We start from the raw sequence: 22,175 nt of genomic DNA, 5'->3' as shown, positions 1-22,175 counted from the left end.
AAATATGCTCTGGTGCTGCAGCTGGTACACACATTGCTTGGTCAGCTGATAGGGAAGAGGGAAAAGGTRATGCATCATGCTTGGTTCAGGTAGCATCTTACCAAGATTGCAGGTAGATGCCTTCTTGATAATTGTAAAGTGTGCAAAAACTGAATTACGCAAAGCACTTAGCACGTAAGCTGTTATGAGCAGGCTTCCATGCAAACAGCGAAAGGCACATGCCACATGAAGCTCTTCTTTACTGCTAAGCCTCGTGTCCATGTTGAAGAGCATGAAGAGACTTAAAGAATCTAAAAAAATCTTGCAATGCATTCCTTTACTTTGTATAAAATTAAAGGGGTTTTTTGCTTGACTTTCCTCTCCAAAATGATAAAAACTGGTTTTGCTGAAACTATTTCATGCATCTCACCTTCCTCAAACAAAACACTCATCCAGAGAAGCGTCACATGTGGTGAATGTTAGCTTTATAACCAGAGGCATCAGGTGGTGTTAACTTTAGATTTTGCTGCTGTCCCATCATCCAACCTTTCCATGTTTTATTCTTGTAATAAACCCTTTTGTAGCTGCTTATAATTTAGTTTTCTAGCACTCAGCCAGAGGGCTGCATGTTGACGTGCAACTGTACTGCCCTGTAACTGCAAGATGAAGATCAAGTTGAAGGAGACACCTGCTGAATTTGAACAAAGACGCTTTGCTGGTCACCTGTAAAAGAGTACAAGTTTAAGAAAATGTTGTAAGCAAATATTTCAACTTGAGAATGCATAAATCTGTGCTTAGCTCAGCTCCACAGGTCTCTGCAGATTATTTCATTCAACTGGTGGAAAATATTGCAGTGATTTAACTTCGAAGAATGTCTGATCCATTTCTCCAGCATGATAGTAATGGGCAAAGGAGGGGACAGCTTTGGGTTATTTATCTGTGTGTATTAGTACACTACACTAGCACTAATTTTCTGAATCAGGCAGGAGGAGGCAGTTAAGGGCATCTGTGCTTAGTGTTTTTGGTGATACCTGTTGCTGTCTGACCATCAGAGTACCGTTTGCTCTGTGCTCCTCCTCTATGTCTGTCAAAGCAYGCCAGCAAGCAAAGAGCGGAAACGTGTCCGCAAGCGAGGAGTTTTGCAATTAGCCACGTGCTGAAACAGGAGTAAATTCCCTTCCCTCTGAATAGATGGGCTTGTGTTGCTTTTCTGTGTTCGCTATGTTGTATTCTTTGTGCCTGACAGCTAGACCACTCCTGAAAAATTAGCAACACTATTAAAGAACCATTATCAACATTTTCAGCTTACAACAGGATACATTTTGTTACTGCTACAAGAACTAGAGAAATTTCCTATTTATGCAATACGTATTAAAACATACTTCAGTTGCAYAGTGAGCAATATGAATGTCTCTAGTATTTTAGTTGGTTTCAAGCATATTTATTTGTAAGCGTGTGAAATCTTGATTTATTTTGTGTGTAATTTTTCAAGTGTTTTTAAAAACGGCAAAATATGTTTTGATTCAGACATGCTTGCATTTGTCCTCTTCCTTTTGCATTTTTCTTGTATATTTTAATTTCAGTCTGACTAGCAAAGAAATATTTAATGCAATATATTTGGTTGATGATTTATTGGGGTTGAAATGTAGAAGAAAAATATGCCAGAATTGAAATCTGTTTCAGAACTTTTGCAAAAGATGCTTGTGAAAATATTTTTGTTTTCTTTGCTTTCTGTCTGAAGGCATTGTGGGGAATTAAAACTGAAAACATAGACTCTCCAATTTGCCTAAAGCATGTTAGAGCTTTATTTTATAAAGAGAAAACAATTCTTAAACTGCATGTTATTTATACTTTTAATTTCTGTTTCCGTTCAAATACAGCTTGATACAATAATCAGCTTCAAAGAAGAAATCAGCTAGCCGCTGCTTTAATACAATAAGATATACAAGTATATCTTAGGAAATTTGTATTTATATAAATGTGTGTATATAAAWTTTATACAAATTTAAAATAGTTTTAAAATAATTGTTATAGTTTTGTATAATTCCTTAGGTATCTATAGATACATAGATATAGACATAGTCTGCTATTTAGTATACTGAGCGGTTTCAAATTTAGTGTAATGGCTATGGTGATTGCAAATCAATGTTTCAACTGTAATAACTACCAACGAGACAAAAATTTTTTTCCAGAAAAAGATTGCAAAAAGAATCCTTGTAGAATTGAATAATTGCAGTGAATTTGTTACTCATGCTTGTGATTCAAACCATTTTGCTTTCCAAGCAGTCCCTGCAGCTTGCAGAGGGCAGCCCCAGGCAGCGCCAGGCTGGGGCTCGGGGCTCGGCGCCGCTGTCGCAGGAGCGGGGCTGCCTCCGCTGGGCTGCTCGGGCCGATCTGCACAAAGTCCTACAATGCCTCGTCGCTGCCTTAGTGAGAGGAGCTTGTGACTATAGGTATATGCTTTTATGAAGTGGTTTGGAGACTAAACCAGCTGGAAGATGTAGGATAAACGGGTAATATTATTTCTGTAGCTCTTCAGAAGCAAAGCAAAGAAGATAAGCAATGCTTAGAGCAGATTTTCTTCTGTGGTGAATAAAAAAAGCATAAAAACAGGAGAAAAGTCCTCGCCGGGGTGGGTGCGTGGGCACGGCCGGCCGGCCCTGCTGCGCTCCAGCCTTCGCCCTGATGCCCCCCGATGCCGACCTGGCTCACCCGGCGCTCGCAGGAGCTGGCGGCGCGCGGGCGGCTGCGGGGCCCCGGCGCGCGCGGGAAAGCAGCCCGCTGCGGCGGGAGGGAAGGCTGCGGTAAGCCGGTTAAGCTTATTCACTAGAGGAGGGCTGTAGCTTGTGGCTCCTCTTTGGCAGTGCGGGAAGCGGGCAGAGGAATGTGGTTTTTCTGCAGCAGGGTTAAAGCAGAGGAGATATTACTGAGCTGATAGATCGAGGAATGTGGAGAGAACGGGTAAGTGCTGACTTGATAGCTGGGCTCGCTCGTTCGTTGTGCGGGAGAGCCTTGCTATGAGTGACAGCTGATAGCGCTGCCGTGCTGCCACTAGCTCCCACCATACTGTGAATTTTCTGGACCCAGGACAGGGGTGGGGGTATGGGAGGCTCGTGGTTTTGTTGCCCCTTTCTAATCTTCATAGGGGATGWGGCCATGCCCCTCAGCACTTTACCTGTGACAGAGACGGCAGCCTAAGGTGGTGCTGGGGGTGCTCGTCTCCTTGCTCCTGGAGGGCTGGAACAGTCCTGTTTCATGCACACCCCCTTACCCCTAGACCTCCACTCAGAACTTGCACAAATACTGGCACAAATTTTATGACACTTTTATTTGTTTTTCTCTTTTTTCCCAAGCATCCTCTTTGCAGACATAGAGGGTTTCACAAGTCTGGCCTCCCAGTGCACTGCTCAGGAGCTGGTCATGACGCTGAACGAGCTCTTTGCCAGATTTGATAAGCTAGCAGCTGTAAGTTTTCTATTATAATTCTGATATATTTTTTTTCCTGTTACAAGAATGACATACTGTGCTGGTTCACTGGATTTCTGTAAATATTCACTGCCCTAAAAGGCAAGCTATTACAAGTATGAAGATAAGCTGAATACTTCTCTCTCCTTTATTATTATTATTATTTTATATATATATATATATAATTTTTTTTTAGGAGAACCACTGTTTACGTATCAAGATTCTGGGTGATTGCTATTATTGCGTGTCTGGGTTGCCAGAAGCAAGAGCTGACCATGCACACTGCTGTGTTGAAATGGGAATGGATATGATAGAGGCCATCTCGTAAGTACCATATTCCCCATGGAGAATTTCAGAATGAATAGTAAGCAGATTTGCTTTCCAGTTAGGTCTTCCTTGCATTAATAGTTAGGTAGCCAAACCAGGGAACTGATTCCCGCACAGAGGGAGACTCACTGGAAAGCAGAACATGGCAAAGCTTTTACAGCAGAGAGATGCTTAATTTCATTACAGCCATGTGGATACCAGAACTGAATCTCCCAATGAGAAAGGCAAAGGTTATTGTAGTCAGTGGWAGTTTCATTCCCAAATGAGAATTCCAATAAGCTACAGAAATGTGAAGTGATAAGATTAATAATCACTTTATTGAATTGCAGTCACTCTGCACTTGTCTTTAAATCAGCTTCTCTCTTGCTTCGCATTTCCTCTGCTAAGCTCTACCTTCTCTAGTTTAACTACTCCTTCTCCTTGTGCCCCTATACCAGATAGGTGAGATCCAAGGCTTTCTTAATTTAGACAAATTAATTRTTGAAGAAAGCTATCATGTTGGTCAGACACAACCTGAGATAGACCTATGGTGTTTTTATTTTTTACCATTTATTTCTCTGTCTTTAGCTTTTCCTGTGTTCTGAAGCTTTGCCTACTCCTGAGGTCAGTCTGGCAGTCTGGTCAGGTAACAGTCTGACAGACTGACAGTCTATTTGTCCTGACCATTTCTGTCTTCTTAAAGAGTAACAAATACACAATCCATGTCTAATCCTGTTACTTGGAGGGCATATTGAATATTGTTTGCATCAAATGTGGGCTTTCACATCCCAATTCTCCCAGAATTCAGGGAAGGGAGACTATTTGGTCATCTTGAAGGCATTAAAGTCTTTTAATTTGATTCTGCCTCTGTAATACCTTTTTTCTGATTATCCATCTTGTCTTATATGTCCTCCTTTCTGGCTGCAATGTCAACGTTCTTACTGAAAGTTTATGTGCAATGATCATTCGGTTTTGAATGGTAACTGAGCTGACCTTAACATCTACCCTATCCTGGCCTCACAGAGACTCTGCTTCTTTTTGCCTTGTTCTCTTCTAATTTTTCTTTTGTGAAAGCAGCTTCTAAAGTGTTGATGGTACTAACAGAAAAGTATGAGATTTCTTTGCAGTTCTATCATTCCATTTAATAAATTGATTGAATTTCCATCTCATCTTGATAAAAACTAGAAGTATGTATTTGTTGAGCTTCATATAGTACATTTTAATAATTATGATTTCTGCAAGGAAGCGAATGCACACCCATACTTTTCAGCCTCATTTTCACAAGACTAGTGCATAGTTTAAAAAGCAGAGTTTTCACCATAGGAGACCCCCTTCAAAGAGCAGTATGCAGCAGCATTCCTTTGCTTTGTATGCAGTGTGCACTATCACGACTTACTATCTGTCCTTTCCCAGTTTTAAACTGTGTTGCTTTGTGCCAGTCTGCTTTTGGGGTTTGTATGCAAAATGCAAAATAAAGGGAGTTTCAAGCAAGTGGTTTTCAATAGCCCTTGGAAGGATCCTTTGCCTTTCCTGCAGAGTATATCTAAGCAGCAGATGAGGAAGTGTATTGTCAAATGCTAAGAGGCGTGATTCTTAGTCACCTGCCTATGAGGGACATGCTGTGTACATTGTTTGACCAGAAAAGTCTCACTTTCTACATTGTGCGGCCTGGTGAAATGCATAGACATGCTGCTTTGTAATCCCCCACAAGGCTAGGTAACACCTGGGATGTCTAGACTTCATTGATTAACTTGTAACCCACCTTACGTTGGAATAAACAGGGAGCTGAAGTGCTCTCGGTGTTTGTTTACAAATAGCTCTTAATCAGCCTTTAAAATTTGTTTTGCACTTGATGTATAGTGAACATATTTAACAACATTATCTAAGTCTGGAATGTAACTCTCTGTTCTGACTGCATCTGCTTCCCCCTCTTCCTCCTGCCCTAAGGATCAAGATAAAAGGTTTCACAATTAAGGTAACAAATATTTACTGAACATTGAATTGCAGGCTTCACCAATGCTGGGCCGTGTCCGTAGGTTTATTTTATACGTGCACAGTAACAGCAGRGAGTGTTGCCCCAGATCAGAAAGACAGAATTATATTCACTATGCTATTGGTATAGATGGAATAAAAAAATAAAGGTAGCAAAGGGTGTTTCATTTGTCTATAAAGGATAACCAAGCTCATTCATWTGTCTGTAAAGTCTGAAAAAAGTCACGTTCTTAACAGCTATACTGGGAGAAAGTGCTTGGTCTTGTCAGTAATGTGGCTCGGCCCAGAGTGCCTGAGGTTTGTAGTGTTCCTGCAAGTGTGTTCTTCATCCCACCCCAGTGCTGTACACACGCTGCAGCTGCAGTTGCCCTTCCAAGGGTTACAGCTGCAACTGTTTTCATTACCYCAGTTCCTATTGCTCTCTCAGGGGATGTGGTTGAAGCTCTTTTAGTTCATAAGCCTCTGGCACCTTACCTATATGGAGCTTTCCTTCCCTGCTATGGAGGGCGGCAGTGTCTCAGCAGCTTGTTAATAAAAATAATGTCACTTTTGTAAGCAACTAATGAAGAAGGAGAAGATAGGGATTGTAAGGAGTCTTGAATAGTCTTGTAAGGGACATATTAAGCTGTGAGGAGTGAMCTATATTCCAGAATTGGTCTATCTTCAGTCATTTGTCTTCATTAAGAACTAAAGCATAAATACTAGAATTGTTCTGACATTAGGAAGTTGGGAGGACTTACCTATCAAGAGGCTGTAGTTCAGAAAGGACTAGGTGAACTGGAAAGCCAAATAGGCTTGCAATTTGATAGGTGCGAAGTACAACTTCACAATACAAGGAACTAACAACACACAGAAAAGCTCTGATTTTCCCTGTGAAATAGTGATATTCTGGGAATGATGTGACCAGCAATAAAAAGAAGCTGAGTTGTTCTGATGGCCTCATCAAGACTTTCCCCTACTCATATTCCTGAATATATTTTCCATGTGAACAGTCCGTGAAGTTAACTTTTGCCCTAAAAGGGCAAAACCCACAAAGTATTTCAGCAGTCATTTTGGGAGTAAGCAGACCATCCAAGACCTCATTAAAAGCAGAGTATGAGTATTTGTAACTGCCTGTTTGGAGTGACTGCAATGGATGTGGTTCTCTGGTTTGCTGCTCTGACTGCAACTGTGAGCTCTGTTTGAGCTTTCCAGCTGCAGTGGGGTATTTCACACAAATATCATGTTTCGTTTGTGGAACAGCTGATGTTTGGTGCCATACAGACAAATGAAGATCTCTGAAATAATTTTATTTTACTCTTTGCAACGGGCTATTATTTTTAGTGAGAGTCAGAAGTCTGGCAGGTTATGTCCAGCTTTGGTACGGAGATCAGAGACCAGTGCTTTATTCCTTTCACTGTCCCAAGGAGTTCTGTAATGAATTCCCAACTTGGCCTTGGTGGATTTACCCCCAGGACTCCTCTATCTAATTAGTACTCTGCTCAGCSAGACAGACCATCAAAGTGCAGCACAGCCTATCCATTTTTGTTTTGTTCTCCTAGTGTTGTGGTTGCACTCTGTGTATGCTTGAATACTGTATAGGTCATTATGGATTTTTGAATTCTGAGTTTAAGATTTTACCACTGACTATGACCATGCAGTTCTTAGTGATGTGCTTCTTTTCYCATATCTCTTTTCAGATTAGTCCGGGAGGTGACAGGAGTAAATGTCAACATGAGAGTTGGAATCCATAGTGGAAGAGTTCACTGCGGGGTCTTGGGCCTGAGAAAGTGGCAATTTGATGTGTGGTCGAATGATGTTACATTAGCCAACCACATGGAAGCAGGGGGCAAAGCTGGGTAAGTTGCTTTATCAAACTTTTCATGTTAATCCATTTGTCATTTTGCTTCTGACATCGCATAGCAAGATTTAAAAATGAGGAAGAGAGGTTCAGGCAGTCTGTATGTCTGTTGTAAAATTAACTGTGGATGTAGCATTTTAAACATGTACAGATGTTGGCAGGGTTATTCTGTTCTATGTGTCTTCAGTTACAGAAAATCTACTAGATCCCAAGGTGGAATCTACTAGATCCTTTTACGGTAARAACTGATTCTCTGTGAAACAAAGCTGATAAATACAACAGAATTTAATAATTCTCTGTGTAAACRCTAGCAGAGTTGGTCATGGTTACAGAGATGTGACTGTATGTTAGTAGTGTTTGCTGGAGAGCGTACTGGCTATCAGTGGATATTTTAAGAAGCATTATTTTAGACTAGCTTTTTGTTTTGAAACATTTTTTGAGAGATCAGAATCAGTTCTTTTTCACCCCTTTGTGAACCAACTGAGTTGTTCCTGTGAGCAAATTGCTCTACATGCTTTTCCACATTTTCTCTACTCTGGAAGRAAGCATAATGCTGTGATACGTCATAGGATACCTCTACAAGGTACACTGGTACCACAGTGATTAATATGATACAACAAACAAGATATATGCTATAGTATATATTACATGCATCCGGTGTATATAGATATCCTTGTGAAATGCATGTATTTTCTGAAAAAAGATATCTGCTCTATGTTAGAGCAAAGTGAATATAAGAATGAGTGTGTTTTATCTAAGGAGATATTTATAAATTGAAGTGGAAGATGTTTAATATGAAAACTTCTGTTTAAGAAGTAACCTCTCTTCCTGCTTCCTTTAAAAATAGATGAAGTCCTGCACTACATCTGTAGTCATCATCATGACTAAATAGTTTCTTACTACTTGTTTGTTTCAGTACATGGGACCAGTTGGTTAAAGGAACAGTCATTATAGACAGGTAATAACTCTTCAGAGACTACAAAACCCATTTGTCTTTTGTCTCATTCAAGGCGCATCCACATAACAAAAGCAACTCTAAACTATCTAAATGGAGACTATGAGGTGGAGCTAGGCTTTGGTGGGGAACGCAATGCTTATCTGAAAGAGCACAGTATCGAGACCTTCTTGATTGTACGGTGCAGCCAGAAACGGGTAAGATCAAACAAACTAATGCAAGTTTTAGACACTTTTAATAGCTAAATGCCCTGTAGCACATCAAAGCAGAGTGAACACTGGTCTTTTTAGATGAATGAGGACTGTTTCTCTGCAGGGTTGTTGACCAGCTGGCCTCCAGTGACAAAAATTCCTGTTTCATTTTCCTGCTCCTGAAATTCCACATGCATAGAAGGGGACAGAGCCACCTTATTCACAAAGTTTCTGTGCAAAGCACTTCCTAGTTCTATCAAAGAATCTGTCCTCAGTTGTTTTCAAAATCATTGTGAGAATGTTGTTAATACAGATATGTTTTTTTTCAATTGAATRTAATATTTGTGCAAGTTAGACTGTAATATGAAGCAATAGATTGAAAACACAAAGATCTCTATAGTATCAGAGTACAGATGGAGGTGCTTTTGCCCACATGCTCACCATGTTGCCTCGAATATAAAGCTTCCCCCTTTAGGGCAGTTCTTACCATCATTTTTCAAGGTCTGTTTCTGATGGTGGGAAGATTTGGCCCACTGTAATGATGAATGACCACTATGGCAATGGGATGAGATCATACCCATCAGTATGAAATGAGTCAAGCTGCACAGAATAAGACTACTAGGGCACTACTGATTTGAACTTGAGTCAAGTCAAACTCAAGTGGACTTCAGTTGATAAATCTTATTTTTGAGGTGAAACTGCCAGTAACACAAAATGGGCTTACTAGTTTGTATTCTTTCAAATAATGATAGACCATAAGACCAGAAAATGACCCTTTTGATCATCTAGTTGAGCCTACCCAGTAATGTTTCTGTAAGGYGTTTGTGCAACATAGACACTGCATTGTCATTCAAAGTACTGGCAAGCATATAAAGATTGGCCTGAATTGAAAAAGCATTTCAAGTATTTTTGAATATAAAAACAACTAAACCTTCCCATAGCCGTAAATATGGCTACCACAAGATTAAATGTTTGTGATGTGTTCCAATAGCATGGTTACTATGAATAACTGTAACGTCTATATAGAAATTRTTTGCTACCCTTTCCTCATTTCCAGAGAGAATGAAAGCCTCAAATCTTCTTAATGGCTATTGTGTGAAAATCTCTAAGAAAATCCCTTATCATCTGTTGAAGAGGCTGATGTTTTGTTTTTTTGTCTGCTCATCAGATAAATCTCATTAACAATTGTCAATCTTCAAAAGAGGATTGGGTTGCAGTGCAAGATTATTGTTTCCTGAGCATCGCTGCCTGTCAGTGGGCCAGCTGATGTTTGTACCTAAAACACTTCTTCATTGCTGGGTACATTTAGAAACATAAAGCAAAATAGCCGTATGGTCAGGGCCTATCTTCAGAGATGGAGAAGCTATGTTGACTTGTTGAATCAGGAGCATGCACTTGCCTGTCCTTACGGAGAACTGAAGGTCTCTCTTGAGAGAAAAGGAGAACACTACAGTAGACGTCAGGATTCTGCTCCCTGTGTAAACAAAACACTTGAAAACAGAGACCTAGAGCACTTGAGACATGATGTATTTTTTAAAACACAAGGCTGTCTTGTGATTAGGAGACTGGACAGAGACTCAGGAGAGATCTGGATCCCATTCCAGATTTTGATTTTTGGGGAACTCACGTCTTTATGCCTTGATCCTCCACGTGTAAAATAAAATGTTCTCTTCCTTCATTCTTTCACTAATATATTTAATACAGTTTTGTTACACAATGTAGCCCTTAACTGCAATCTCTTGGCATTGCTATAATGCTACTCTAACATGCTGCATCCCAGAGTAAATAATAACTGAGACACACCTGGCTTGGGTAGTTATTACGCTAAAGAAATTGCTATCCAAGGTCATGGATATTAGTGTTTAGAGTTTGATTAACTCATGGTTTGCYTATTCTACTGCTCCACCTTTTTGCTTCGATTGCCATTTTCTATCCCTTTGTGAATAGTTTGAAGTTCTCTTCCTATTTAAAAACTTATTTTAACATAATAGGAAGCTCAGAAGTAAGAAAAGCTTTCTCCTGTAGCCAGCAGTCTCCCTTGARTATTTTGCTAGGTGCTAGGGAAAGTTCTAGCACTTCACTTTTTCCTTCCATTTCTTCTTGATTTTAATGACTTTCTTGTGATGTGTTTAGCCAGGTTTTCGTTTGAGTCTCTTCCAGTAAAGGCCATAAAATGTTCACCTAACTTAGTAATGGGTTCCTGTGAGTCGTGTCTGGGTTCCTGCTATCCTTATACACAGGTCCCGGGATTCACATAAGGGAGCTCGGTGTACCTGCCAACATGATCTGGGCTAGTGGCAGCTCTTCTGTTGGAGAAAACATAAATCATCTCTTAGTTGTTTTCTTCTTGGGTCCAGAAAATGGGAGGTTTAAATTTTCCTGCAGCTTGTGCTTGTTCTATTCACATACCTCCAGCTTTGATCAACTGGTTATTTTTCTGAATGGAAAGGGGTTTTCTAAATCTTGGCCCTTCCCAGTGTTCGTTATATCAGTAAGAATGGGTTTTGGTGGGTACTTTGATAGATGATTTTCAATTGGATTCTGATTTCTACATGATAAAGATACTTTAACACTTGCTTTGCTCAGGCTGCCAGTTGCCGTTCTGTTCCCTTCAGTGTCTATGCATTTCATGCAGAGACTAACAGGACTTGTTCCTCTTTAGCTGATTAGTTAACGGATCTGCTTTCAACTTCCAGACGATATTATTAGTTCTTCAGTTCAAGCAATACAAGCTCATGCTGGAGGGTCTTGTATTAAAATCCTGCTGTTAGCTCAAGTGCGATAAGTTACATCTGCATCGTGCTATGCAATTCTGATGCCTTTTCAGCAAGCACAAGCTGCTTAGCTGCAACTGGAGTTGAGATAGTGCTTTCATCTTAAATAGCTGTGACTTCCTGAAACACTGACCTTTTGGAGCTCTTATTTCTTGTGCTTGGTCTCTGCATTTGGTAGAATTTGAATTTCAAGCAGATCTTACATCTGCACGTTCTGATAGAAACAGTCAGTGGGGAAATATTCTTACTGACTTCAGCAGATGGATGTTCATACCTTAAGTCAGCCATGAATGGGGCAGTGGATGTTTTAAATATATAGACCACCAGATTTTTTCGTATTTCTTCCCTTTATAAGTAATTTCCATTGAAAAGCTCAATGAACTCAAATAATTATTAATATGCATGTAAAGAAATGAGTTTAAAGAATAAGAAATAATGGAAGAAGAAATTCAGTTTAATTAAAGGTGTGTGTTAGAAGATCTAAATCACATTGAGGATAATTTGCATTATCCCAATAGTTGACCTAATTAACTGTTTGCCTGAGCTATTCTTCAGTTCATGTAGGAATATCAGGTCCATCAGTCCCATAGCCATCGAAACCCACCAATATCAGTACAAACGAGTGCATAAAATGTAACAGCATGTGCTGTCATACCCTTTCTGCTTACTGTTGCTATAGGGAATCATAACTTTGAGTTTCCTTTTTTGTTTACTTGACTTTTTCAGCCATTAAATGAATTCATCGTGTTAATGCCATTTCTTTGGCACCGAGTAAATGGGAGGAATGTTTATCTAATATTTTTGTTCCTGGAACTCTTATGTGTTTCAGACTTGCTGCTTCTTTGGAAATAACTTTTTTTCCTTCTTAAAGATGCTGTTAACTAAAATATATTTAGTTGAATTTCAGGGGAAAAAATAGCTAAATTTTGGTCAGTCTTTAAAATAACATCTCCAGAGCTGAAAACAAAGCCCTGGCTTACTTTCTGATACACGGAAAGATCTTTTTCTGTTGAAAGAGAATGAACAGTAGAAGTACAAAATCTGTTTTGTTTAGATTTCTCTCTCCTCATCTTTCTCCCTCCGAAACTTACTTTTTACCTTTCTATTTGCATTTTCCTCTGATGCTGCTGCACTTATGAATAAGCACTTGCTTGTATAAAATTCTTCTGAAATCATCTGGAGAAGGCAGGAGTCACTTCATTATTCCAGTGCTATATTCCCTCAAATAAAAGCTGAGGGTCTTTTTTCTGAAAGCACAGGTCCAACAGTGCAAATTTGTTTTTCTTGCATTTGTTCTCACTTTCTTAGTTTATAAGGAGATAATTAAAAACATAAAATAGTCTTAACTATGCAGGTTCCAAGCATTTCATTGCAATGTAAAGCTACATGTTTGTGGATATCACTTATAAGTCAGTACTATCTTTTACCTTGCTGTTCCTCAAAGCATGCAAGAAATGTGAAGCTATATATGAGCTACAATGAAGTCAAGAACATGGAACTGAAAAGAATGTCTAGGGCCAGCAAATGCACATCAGTGCTATTGAAGGCAGTTAGCACCTCAGATAATTCTTGTCATAAGCTTAGCAGGCTCCACCATAAAGGTCTATTCAATCTTTTACTGCGGTTTGTTTGCTCCCATTAACACTATCAGAGGGCTCCTCTGGGCTGTGATTGCTCTGGTGTCCGAGAACATCCTTTAATTTTCAGTTTATATTTATTCATCTCCAACCTTCACCTATTGTTTTGTGTCAAAGTTTTCTTGAGCTTAAAATCATCCTTTTGTGGCGCTTCTTTCCTATAACTGTTCTTTCACAGACTTCAGTTGTATACCTTCTCAACCTCTCAACCTTTTTTTCTTCTTCTTCTAATCTTTTCTCACAATGAAAGCTGTTTATTTTCCTGGTCATCAAAGGAAACCCTTATCTTTTGCGTAACAGGATTACCTTGGTGTCTCAGTTATTCCGTGATGAACTAATATGATAACTGGTAAACCAAGTGAAGGTTTTACTGTAGTCTTTAAATGAATGACCATGCTTTTTCTACACTTGAATGTCTTAGGTGCCATTTCTATTGTTTCAGTCCTCAAGTATCCAGTGCTGTCTAATCCTGCTTTTTCTTATGTATCAAATTCTACCTCTGCTTCTCTCAGTAGCGAAGTCCATTACTAATTCACTTTGTGGCAGATGGSATGAGGAAAAAACTAAACAAAGTCTGCCCTAAGACTGATCCTTGAGTAACTCTACTATCAACTTTCGTCCAGCCTGATACTTCCTCACTCAAAACTACCTCTTGCCATTTCCACTATAAACCAGGTCTTTGCCCAATGTTTTTTCCCCATCTGTGTTATCCACTGATCTCTAGTGCGGCACTCTGTCAAATGTTCTGTGGAAAAATCAAGGCCAGTGAGCTACTGTACTTCTGCCATTTGGAAAATCTTGGATGCTCTCGAGGCTGTTAATCCAAGCCTACCATTTGCAGTTCTGTGTCACGATCTCTAACTAAATAGTTATTAAAAGTGTCTGTTACCAGAACTGAAACTGCATYTGGCAGTTGTGCAGAGATCTGGGAAGGAGGTTGTCCTATTTATTTTAGCACATTACACTTCAGTTTTGCTTCCAACTTAGCCATATTTTCCATTTCATAACACTGTTCCTATGATCCCTCTTCTCTTCTCCCTCTACTGTGGTGGTGGTGATCATCTGAAAAGAGAGGCAATCTGTTCCTTCAGTTCTAGATGGATGTAGCTTTTGTAATCTCCATTATCCTCATTTTATGGGGTGACTTCTGTCCTTATTCACAGTTTTTTGAGTGAATTAGCATTTCAGCTATCTCAATCTGGAGACTCTTAATTTTTTTCATTTGTTTGGGATATATGTTCCTTTTGGGTTTAGTACCTTAGCATGGAAGAAACAAGAATTCTCCAAAGAGATATTTGCCCTTGCTCCATTGCTACCTTTGCATCTTCTTTCTCTATCTGGAAAGTCAGCGGTTCCAGACAGACAGAGAATTATTAGCTAGAATTGCTAAGGTTGTTACTACTTATTACTTACTTATTGATACCCAAACTTAACCCTAAGGCTTTCTAGTGGATTTTGCAGGAGAACTTCTTCATCCTTCTCTGAAGTCATTTTGACCCAATCTGGCTTTATTTTATTTATGTTATCCATTTTTTTTTAATTTACCTTGCATCCTGAAGGGTTCCTAACACACAATACTGTACTGTGCCTCCTCCAATTTTATATGTATCCTTCCAAAAAAAATGCATTTTATTCAAACATCTGTCCCAGTCGTTACTTCTATTCTGTCACACCTGTATGTATCACAGCATTCAATTTAATTATCCTTTTAGTACCCAATAGTAAAAATACTCATGTTGCCCGAGTTTGTATAGGAGCGTGTCACCTGGGTGATTATTGAAAAGTTTCTGCTCTCTGAGATCAAGTGCTGCATTAATTAATTTCCAGAAGCTTCGTGACTGCTCTTCTAATCTTCTAATTGATAAAAGCTTCACTTGGAGAACAGTGGAAAAGTACGTCTTTGCAGGAGTGGGAAATCGATCTGTGTTTAAGGGGAATAGGACCTTAATAGCAAATTAGGTTTGCAATTAGTTTTATTCTCCTGAAMATTGTCAGAAAGCTGGGGAAAGGCTATGTGTTGAACACAAGTGGGAACTAAATGTGACTGTCAACAGATGAGCAATAATGCTGACTAAACACAGTGTGCTAACTGCACAAAGTAGGGAAACTGAAAAAATGTTTATTTACTGCAACTGAAACATATTAAAGAAAAATATGGGYGTTTCTTTTAACAATAGTAAGTACACAACAATTTCAGGAAGAGTTGTTGATGGTGGCCTTAAAACAGCTCAACAAACGTTGGCTGAAAATCCTAGAAAAACAATTCTCATTCTTTTCTAAATAGTGTCCTGGAATTCCATCCAGCTGAAGAAACAGAACAGTCTTTAAATGTTGTGCATGTGAGTCTCCTAAAACTTCATCAGTCTAACGTGATGATTCCTAGATTTAACAAATTTAATCACAATTCAGGAAGGTTGTGYTCATGTAGATTTATGAAGGCAATGGTTTGCAACATGTATCATTGCAAGAAATGTCTTCATGTCCTATTAACATGTGGGTGACCACATAGGACATCAAGACAATTTAAGGAATAATATATATAGCTGAATTAGAAATGTCTGATCCATGTTCAGATTTCACTGCTTTGTTGCACTTACAGTCATCACATATGTTGCAAAATCTTATCATACACTGTAAAAAAGTAACATGGGCATGCTTGATACAATCGATCAGCATAAGAAAATCCCAGCTATTTCTGCAGTTTTGCTGTAGTATTACTGTAGCTCAGGGTGTGGGAACCAGTGATGGGAACACAATAAAACCTCTGGGAATAAGATTTACAGTCTCTTTGCGAGTCCAGATTTGAAAAGTTCCCACACATCTTTTGGAGGTTAGCCATGTTAAATTTGAAAAACTCGTTATGGTCAGAAAGCTCTGTACCTGCTCCTGTTGTTGGTAGTACCTATGMTGATGAGGACTGAAAGGTATCATCTATTCCTCATGCTGTCCTTTAGCTAGGAAGAAGCAGAGTGAAGATCTTTCTAAATTCCATACGAAAGCCATAAATTTTTTAATTCTTTATTGTTAGCATTTCATTTTCATGATCTACTGAACAAATGATTTTCCAGAAAATAACTTGGTTTAACTTTTAAAAACATCAAGTTTTTTTAAAAAATGTTTTGAATGAGTGTTGATATATTAAAAACGAAGTCCCTTTGCTCAAGATAATATAGTAGCATACTATGTTATTTCAGAAAGCAAAAAACCCACTCCACCTATGTATATATTTTAATCTGKTTGGAAATAGTGCTGAAACATGGTTCACAGTTCTGTATAAACCATTTAAAAGGGAAGAGGAAATACTGCTAGAGTTCATGTAGCCGTGGATAATTTATGGTGCCTGATGTCATGGTTAGAAATATCTCAGAAGTGTGTGTTTACCCCTTTGTCCCAGCCTTACCTCAACCCAGAAGTGTCAATAAACATATTCCTATTGTATGAGGTGTTTTATTACCTTCTAATTTATCAAGTGATTGCYATGAAGCAGAAGTAATGTCTCAGAGTCACCCAGTGCTAGTTTTAACTAATTTTTGAAGCATGAAGATAGTTTACTTGCTGGCTGAGAGGGTTTAGTGCATCTGCTTGAAGCTGACATTAAAGCTTTTCTCAAGTTTCAACCAAATTTGCTAAGGTTGACTTCCTACTGGAATGTTTTTAGTCATGCGGGAAAATCTGTTGTATGTATCTTTTATCATCTGTTGAGGTAAAAGCATTTGTAGTGTAACCAAATAGCTTTGCTTTTATAGGTCTCCAGATTAGCTTTAGTATCTGGGTTTTTTGATTGCTACTGGTTGAAAACCCTTCAYGAAGCTGTAATAAAAATGGATGGACGGCATCGCTTTTAATACTGAGAAAAATGTATGTTTTCTTGTAGATAATGAATTGGTATTTTCTACTAGTTTTCTAGCGTCRTATGATATATATATAAAAAAAAGCTTAACTATGGAAAAGAGATTGCATCTAAAATGTTACAAATKATTTGAGAGACCATACTGTGCTGTGAGTTTTAAAAAACAAAACCTCAAACCAAATCAAATTTGAACATCAGCATTGCATCACATTTGTGTATTTTTAGAAATGTTTAAAACACAGCTCTCCTGGAGGTTATCCAGTGGCACTGTCATGACTGCTCATGTGAAATTCGTCTGGTGCCGAGGGATTGAGTTCTCAGAGCTGGGGGATGATGAAGCAGTGGTGGGCTGGATGCAGGGAAGAGGCTGGCATGATAGCTGCTTGCAGTCCTGGGGGCGCGCCGCGGAGGAGCACCCACCAGCCTTACCAGCAAGCATCCTGGGGAGCTGGCAGTTCCCTTGGGCTATTCCTTGGCGCTCTTTCACAGCTCAGGTGACTGTTAACTGTGCACTGACTTTCCTCAAAATCTCACAATTCCCTTCTCACTGGGTGGGGAAAGAGCTTCGTTGGTAGCCCAGGGCTGTGGTGACAACAGCTTATGGTCCATGGGGCTGGTTGGGTGTCCAGCACTGGTCTCCTGTTGCGAGTGGCACCATGTCCCAAGCTCGAGGCTGGGAAGCCCTCAGGACTGCGCAGGAGGACAGCTGCTCCCTGCGTGGGGAGCGTGCAGTCTCGTGGGAAATGCTGTCATTGGGGCTGTCTCCTCTTTGCAAGGAAAGAGATGATGATTTCCCATGGTTGTCAGTCAGGCACTGAATTAGAAAGGCTTTTTTTCCTATTAAAAAAAAAAGAAAAAAAGATTAAAGCAGTATAACACTTGACAGTTAACTCTATGGTTACCATGGAAATACCACCAGGTATTTTGCAAGCTCCTGATGGGTACACGTTGCAGTGAGTAGCAGAGAATCAAAGTAAGTAGGTAGGGAAAGCAGACTCCTGGCAAAAATAGATGCAGACCAACCTATATTTTCATACAGGACTTASAGCAAAAGTCTACTCAGTTTAAAACAAGTGATGCTTTCTTCTTAGATTACTCAGATGTCTTAACTCTTTCTGAAATTCAGAAACTGTTAACTGTTAACTATTATATCTAACTTCTTCAGTACTTCCATGGAAGCAGGCAATCTCTTGAAAAAGGTTTGATCTCTCAAACTAATAAATAGCCAAGTTTTAGATATCAGCACTGTGCGATCCTTCAAGCTTTCCAAAGTTTGGCTCGCTTTCAGCAAGGATGCAGCGACTGCCGTCCTCTGCCTTTTAAATCAGCACAGTCGAATCACAGAGTCCTCATGGAGCAAACCTCTGGGTGTAGTACATGCTAGAGAAGATCGAAGGGTTTCACTGTGTACAGCGAACTCCTGACTTTCTGTAGGAAACATTCCACATGGAAGACTTGCCCATCTTTTTAACTAGAGAATACATTCAAAGTAAGGAAGTAGCCAACCTATTTTGCAGCCTAATTACATGTTGCACTTTTGGGTTTTTTTATAAACTGGGATGGAGCTTGAATAAAAGCTTTCAGTCAGATGCCATGCAAACTTTGCAGTAAGCTCAAGTTACAACCACAATTCAAAACCATCTCTAATAAGAAACCCAAAGACCCTGCCTGAAATTCAGGAACGTTGCTGCCAATGACAAAATCTGCGACTAGCATTAGTGGGGAGAGAGACAATTATTTTCACACTCTTGCAGCATTGTTACCCTTAGCACTTGCACAGCAAAGTTGTTTGCAAGATCTGTGTTCTCTCCTTGTCTCCTCTGGAAAGATGTTCTGTTTTTGCAARTGTGGAAAGTGACCTGCAGAGAAAGATGTTCTTTATTCCCATARTTTCACAGTTCCTGTTCTTTAATTGGATCTTTCTGTATGTCCTTTCATCCTTTGTGTCGCGTCACCTGCAGACACAACAATTTTCTTTTTATTTTCTGCATTATTGTTTCTTATCTGAAATGATTCAGTTTATTAAAAAAAAAATAGAGGAGGAGGACATCTCTCAGTTTTGGAATGTTCTCTGTGTTTGCACAGGTTATGGTGGTTGTTCAAAACATGCAAATGAGTAAAATGGTGGGTGCCACTTAGAGGCAGTCTTTTAAAAATTTTTCCTGTGTAGATATGAAGAGAGAGAGCAGTGATCACTTTGGCCTGCTCCTGGTCAGCAGCCATTTGATAAAGTTTAGGAGATTGGAAATGAGAGGTGCTGGGAGAATGACTAGCACATAAATGTTTCAAAACTGATTCTCCRTTTCTTTCTTGCTTGTATTTCAGAAAGATGAGAAAGCCACAATAGCCAAGATGAACCGTCAGCGCACAAATTCCATCAGCCATAACCCACCGCACTGGGGTGTTGACCGGCCCTTCTACAACCACCTTGGAGCTCACCAGGTCTCCAAGGAGATGAAGAGAATGGTATTGGYTTGCTTTTATGGTCATTAATTACAGTTCATCTTAATACAGTGTTATATTCTCCCCCCTGCTTTGTCTGAAGGGTTTTGCAGCCTTGAGGGCATTTTCCAAATGGCAGTGGTATATTCTACTTCAACAACAGAAATAATAGCTGGTACATCTGGACATGAGTGTTTGTGTGATAAGGCCTGAGGTTGTTTGAAAGCAGAAGGGAGGCAGAATAGCACAAAGAAAGCTTTTTTGTCTGACTTGTCCCATGTTCTGAAAACTCATCCAGACTGGTCAAGAAGCCTTGATTATCTACAAAAACAGCTCAGTAAGCATAGCATTCAAATAGCAGAAGACATATACAATTCAACTAGACCATAATGGACTTCAGCACCTGCAAAGATCTCTTATTTGCATTGTAACAGCCAGATGCCATGCACCTTCTGTAAGCTACATGTCCATATATACTCGCAGGTGTCCAGGAATCCTTCAGGAAAATGGCAGCTCGGTCACATGAATTATGTGACATGCCACTGCATTTAACTCTCGATAATACGTTCTAAAGTATAAGGACTAATTGATCTAAGATAGAAAGTGTGTCTATTGCTTATATGAAGATGAAGAAAAGAGATTTCAGTTAGGCATTCTGTAATAATAATAATATTTATTATCTCTACAATAACTCAGATTGCTCTGTGAGCATTAGCTTGTTAATCTTTAGTCAAATTTCTAAACAAATGAATTCCCATTAACATTCTGTATGTCAGGATAATTTAGGACAAAATTAAAATATATTTACCTTGGTCACACATGGGGATGTCTGTCAGATTGGTAATGTCATAACCGTTTGAGGATTGAGAATTGCATTCTGTTAGTTATTTTGCATGCACAATATATAGCTGCATATCCAGCTTTAAATTCACTCACTGAATTTTCAAAATTTTTGTGTCCCCTCTGCAGTTCATTAGGGATGATTAAAAGTTGGAGTCCTCCTGCAGTTTATCACGCTATTTTGATATTTCATACACAGTCAGAAGTGGATATTTCTTGCCCATTTTCTTGACCAATGTCAAGATTCTGCTCCAGTTTACCAAGGCCCTAGAGCTATCCAAAGAACTTTTTGACTTGAGATTCACTTCCACAGTTTTGACAGTTTTCAGCATAGCTATAAGCCACTGCATATGGTGTCTTCTAATGGGAAATGCTGGCACATTTATTAATAGTTRGTGCTAATATTATTTAATCAAAGTATTTTTTACAATGCTAAGCTGAATTTCCTAATCTCCATAGCAATGCTTCTTTCCTTTCTCAGATCTTCAAATGAGGGTTTCTGACATAAGCACACAGATCTGTGGAAGTGTGCATTTTTTATGTGGGCTTTTCAATAGAGTGTACTTAATAGGCATGACATTATTAGGAGAGCCTAATCACACTAGCAGATAATTATAAGTTTCTTTGAATAGCTTTTAAGAGATTCTTGTATCCTCCTGTTCAGAAACAAGGTGTGAGCATGCCAAATGGTATTATGCTTCTTGGTGTTAATTACAGTTTGCTATGTCTGGCTGGTTATTCAGTTGGAAAAACATAATTATTTATCAAAATATCAAGCTAAGTTCTTAAATCTTTGCTGCCTATTGCTGGTAGGAGGAAAATATTCTCTTCTTTTCTTTTTTCTTTCCTTATCTTGAACCCTTTCTTGCAAAGGTATTTATCTTTTTATGGAACCAGCAGCTCAGAAAGTCTTTTTTGAKCAGTAGACTTATGTTACTTTTTGTAGCAAGCTCTTGTTGGAGAGGATGGTGTGGTCTATGTTGAATGAGTCAGACTTCTTTCTGAAGACCAATTTAAACCTCATTTAGATATAATATTACTTACCTAGATTTTTTGTTGTTCTTTGTGTACCTTTTTAAAATCTTTAAGTTTTCAGTATTTCCTCCTGATGCATCTTTGAGATGCTTGTGGTCAAAGCTAAAACATGCTGCTCTCCATGTGATAGAGACCATTTTAACATCTGCTAGGGGGATATTTTGTTGAATAGGTCATAGGAGCAATTTCTCTTTCTTAGTTCTCAGCTCTTTCTCTGTTTTTGGACTAATTAAGTGCTGATTATGCATTTCCTTGCACCACCTGGCCTTGCATAGTATGAATGTATTTATACATACTCTCTTGCATTGTGTTACATGGTTTCTCTGTGTGCTTAAACTTCCCTGTACATGTACACTGTCTACAGACTGCCTGCTTAGAAATACCAAATACAAACCAACAACATGGGAGCAGAACTACAAAGACTTTTTCAGCACTCCTCTGGGATGGCACATCATTGATCTTGATAAGCAGCCCCAGCTTTCAAAGCTCCTGAAAATGTGCGCTTTGTTTCACTTTGTCCACCTTTTCCCAGCTCTCCTATATGCAATTTTATGTAGCCTTTTCTATTGGGAACTGCGGACRTTTAAGGTTGGATTAGTCCAAGAAGTATACCAAAGGCAAGCAGTGCAACTTTGATTTTCTCTTTAAAATCTGAAGCTCCTTAGGCTTCTAATTTCAAAATGGGTATTTATAAAGGTAATCATCAGATAGTATTATGTCAGGAGCAGGGAGATGTTACAGTGAGGTGCAGTTACAATGTGTTGATAAGTGTGTGTAAATACATGTATGTGTACAGGGTAATATGGAGGGTTATAAAGGACCCAAATTTTTGTCACATAATTTAGAGCATGTTGCAACGTGAAGATAAT

At 39.1% G+C, this 22,175-nt stretch overlaps 1 protein-coding gene across 1 annotated transcript in view; it reads left to right on the top strand.

Annotated features, from left to right (window-relative positions):
- Nucleotides 1-22,175, top strand: part of ADCY5 (adenylate cyclase 5) — a 222,341-nt gene that overhangs the window by 155,588 nt on the left and 44,578 nt on the right. Inside the window, exons 4-8 of the mRNA XM_085311019.1 lie at nucleotides 3,333-3,444; nucleotides 3,641-3,768; nucleotides 7,422-7,580; nucleotides 8,593-8,734; nucleotides 19,315-19,455. Of these exons, the coding sequence (XP_085167145.1) occupies nucleotides 3,333-3,444; nucleotides 3,641-3,768; nucleotides 7,422-7,580; nucleotides 8,593-8,734; nucleotides 19,315-19,455 (682 nt within the window). The remainder of the gene's footprint in view (nucleotides 1-3,332; nucleotides 3,445-3,640; nucleotides 3,769-7,421; nucleotides 7,581-8,592; nucleotides 8,735-19,314; nucleotides 19,456-22,175) is intronic.

Source organism: Rhea americana, unplaced genomic scaffold, assembly GCF_003343005.1.
Source record: "Rhea americana isolate MKP2758 unplaced genomic scaffold, rheAme1 scaffold_33, whole genome shotgun sequence".
NCBI lineage: Eukaryota > Metazoa > Chordata > Aves > Rheiformes > Rheidae > Rhea > Rhea americana.
Note: the sequence above shows the minus strand (reverse complement) of the source record. Positions and strands in the feature narration are given on the sequence as shown.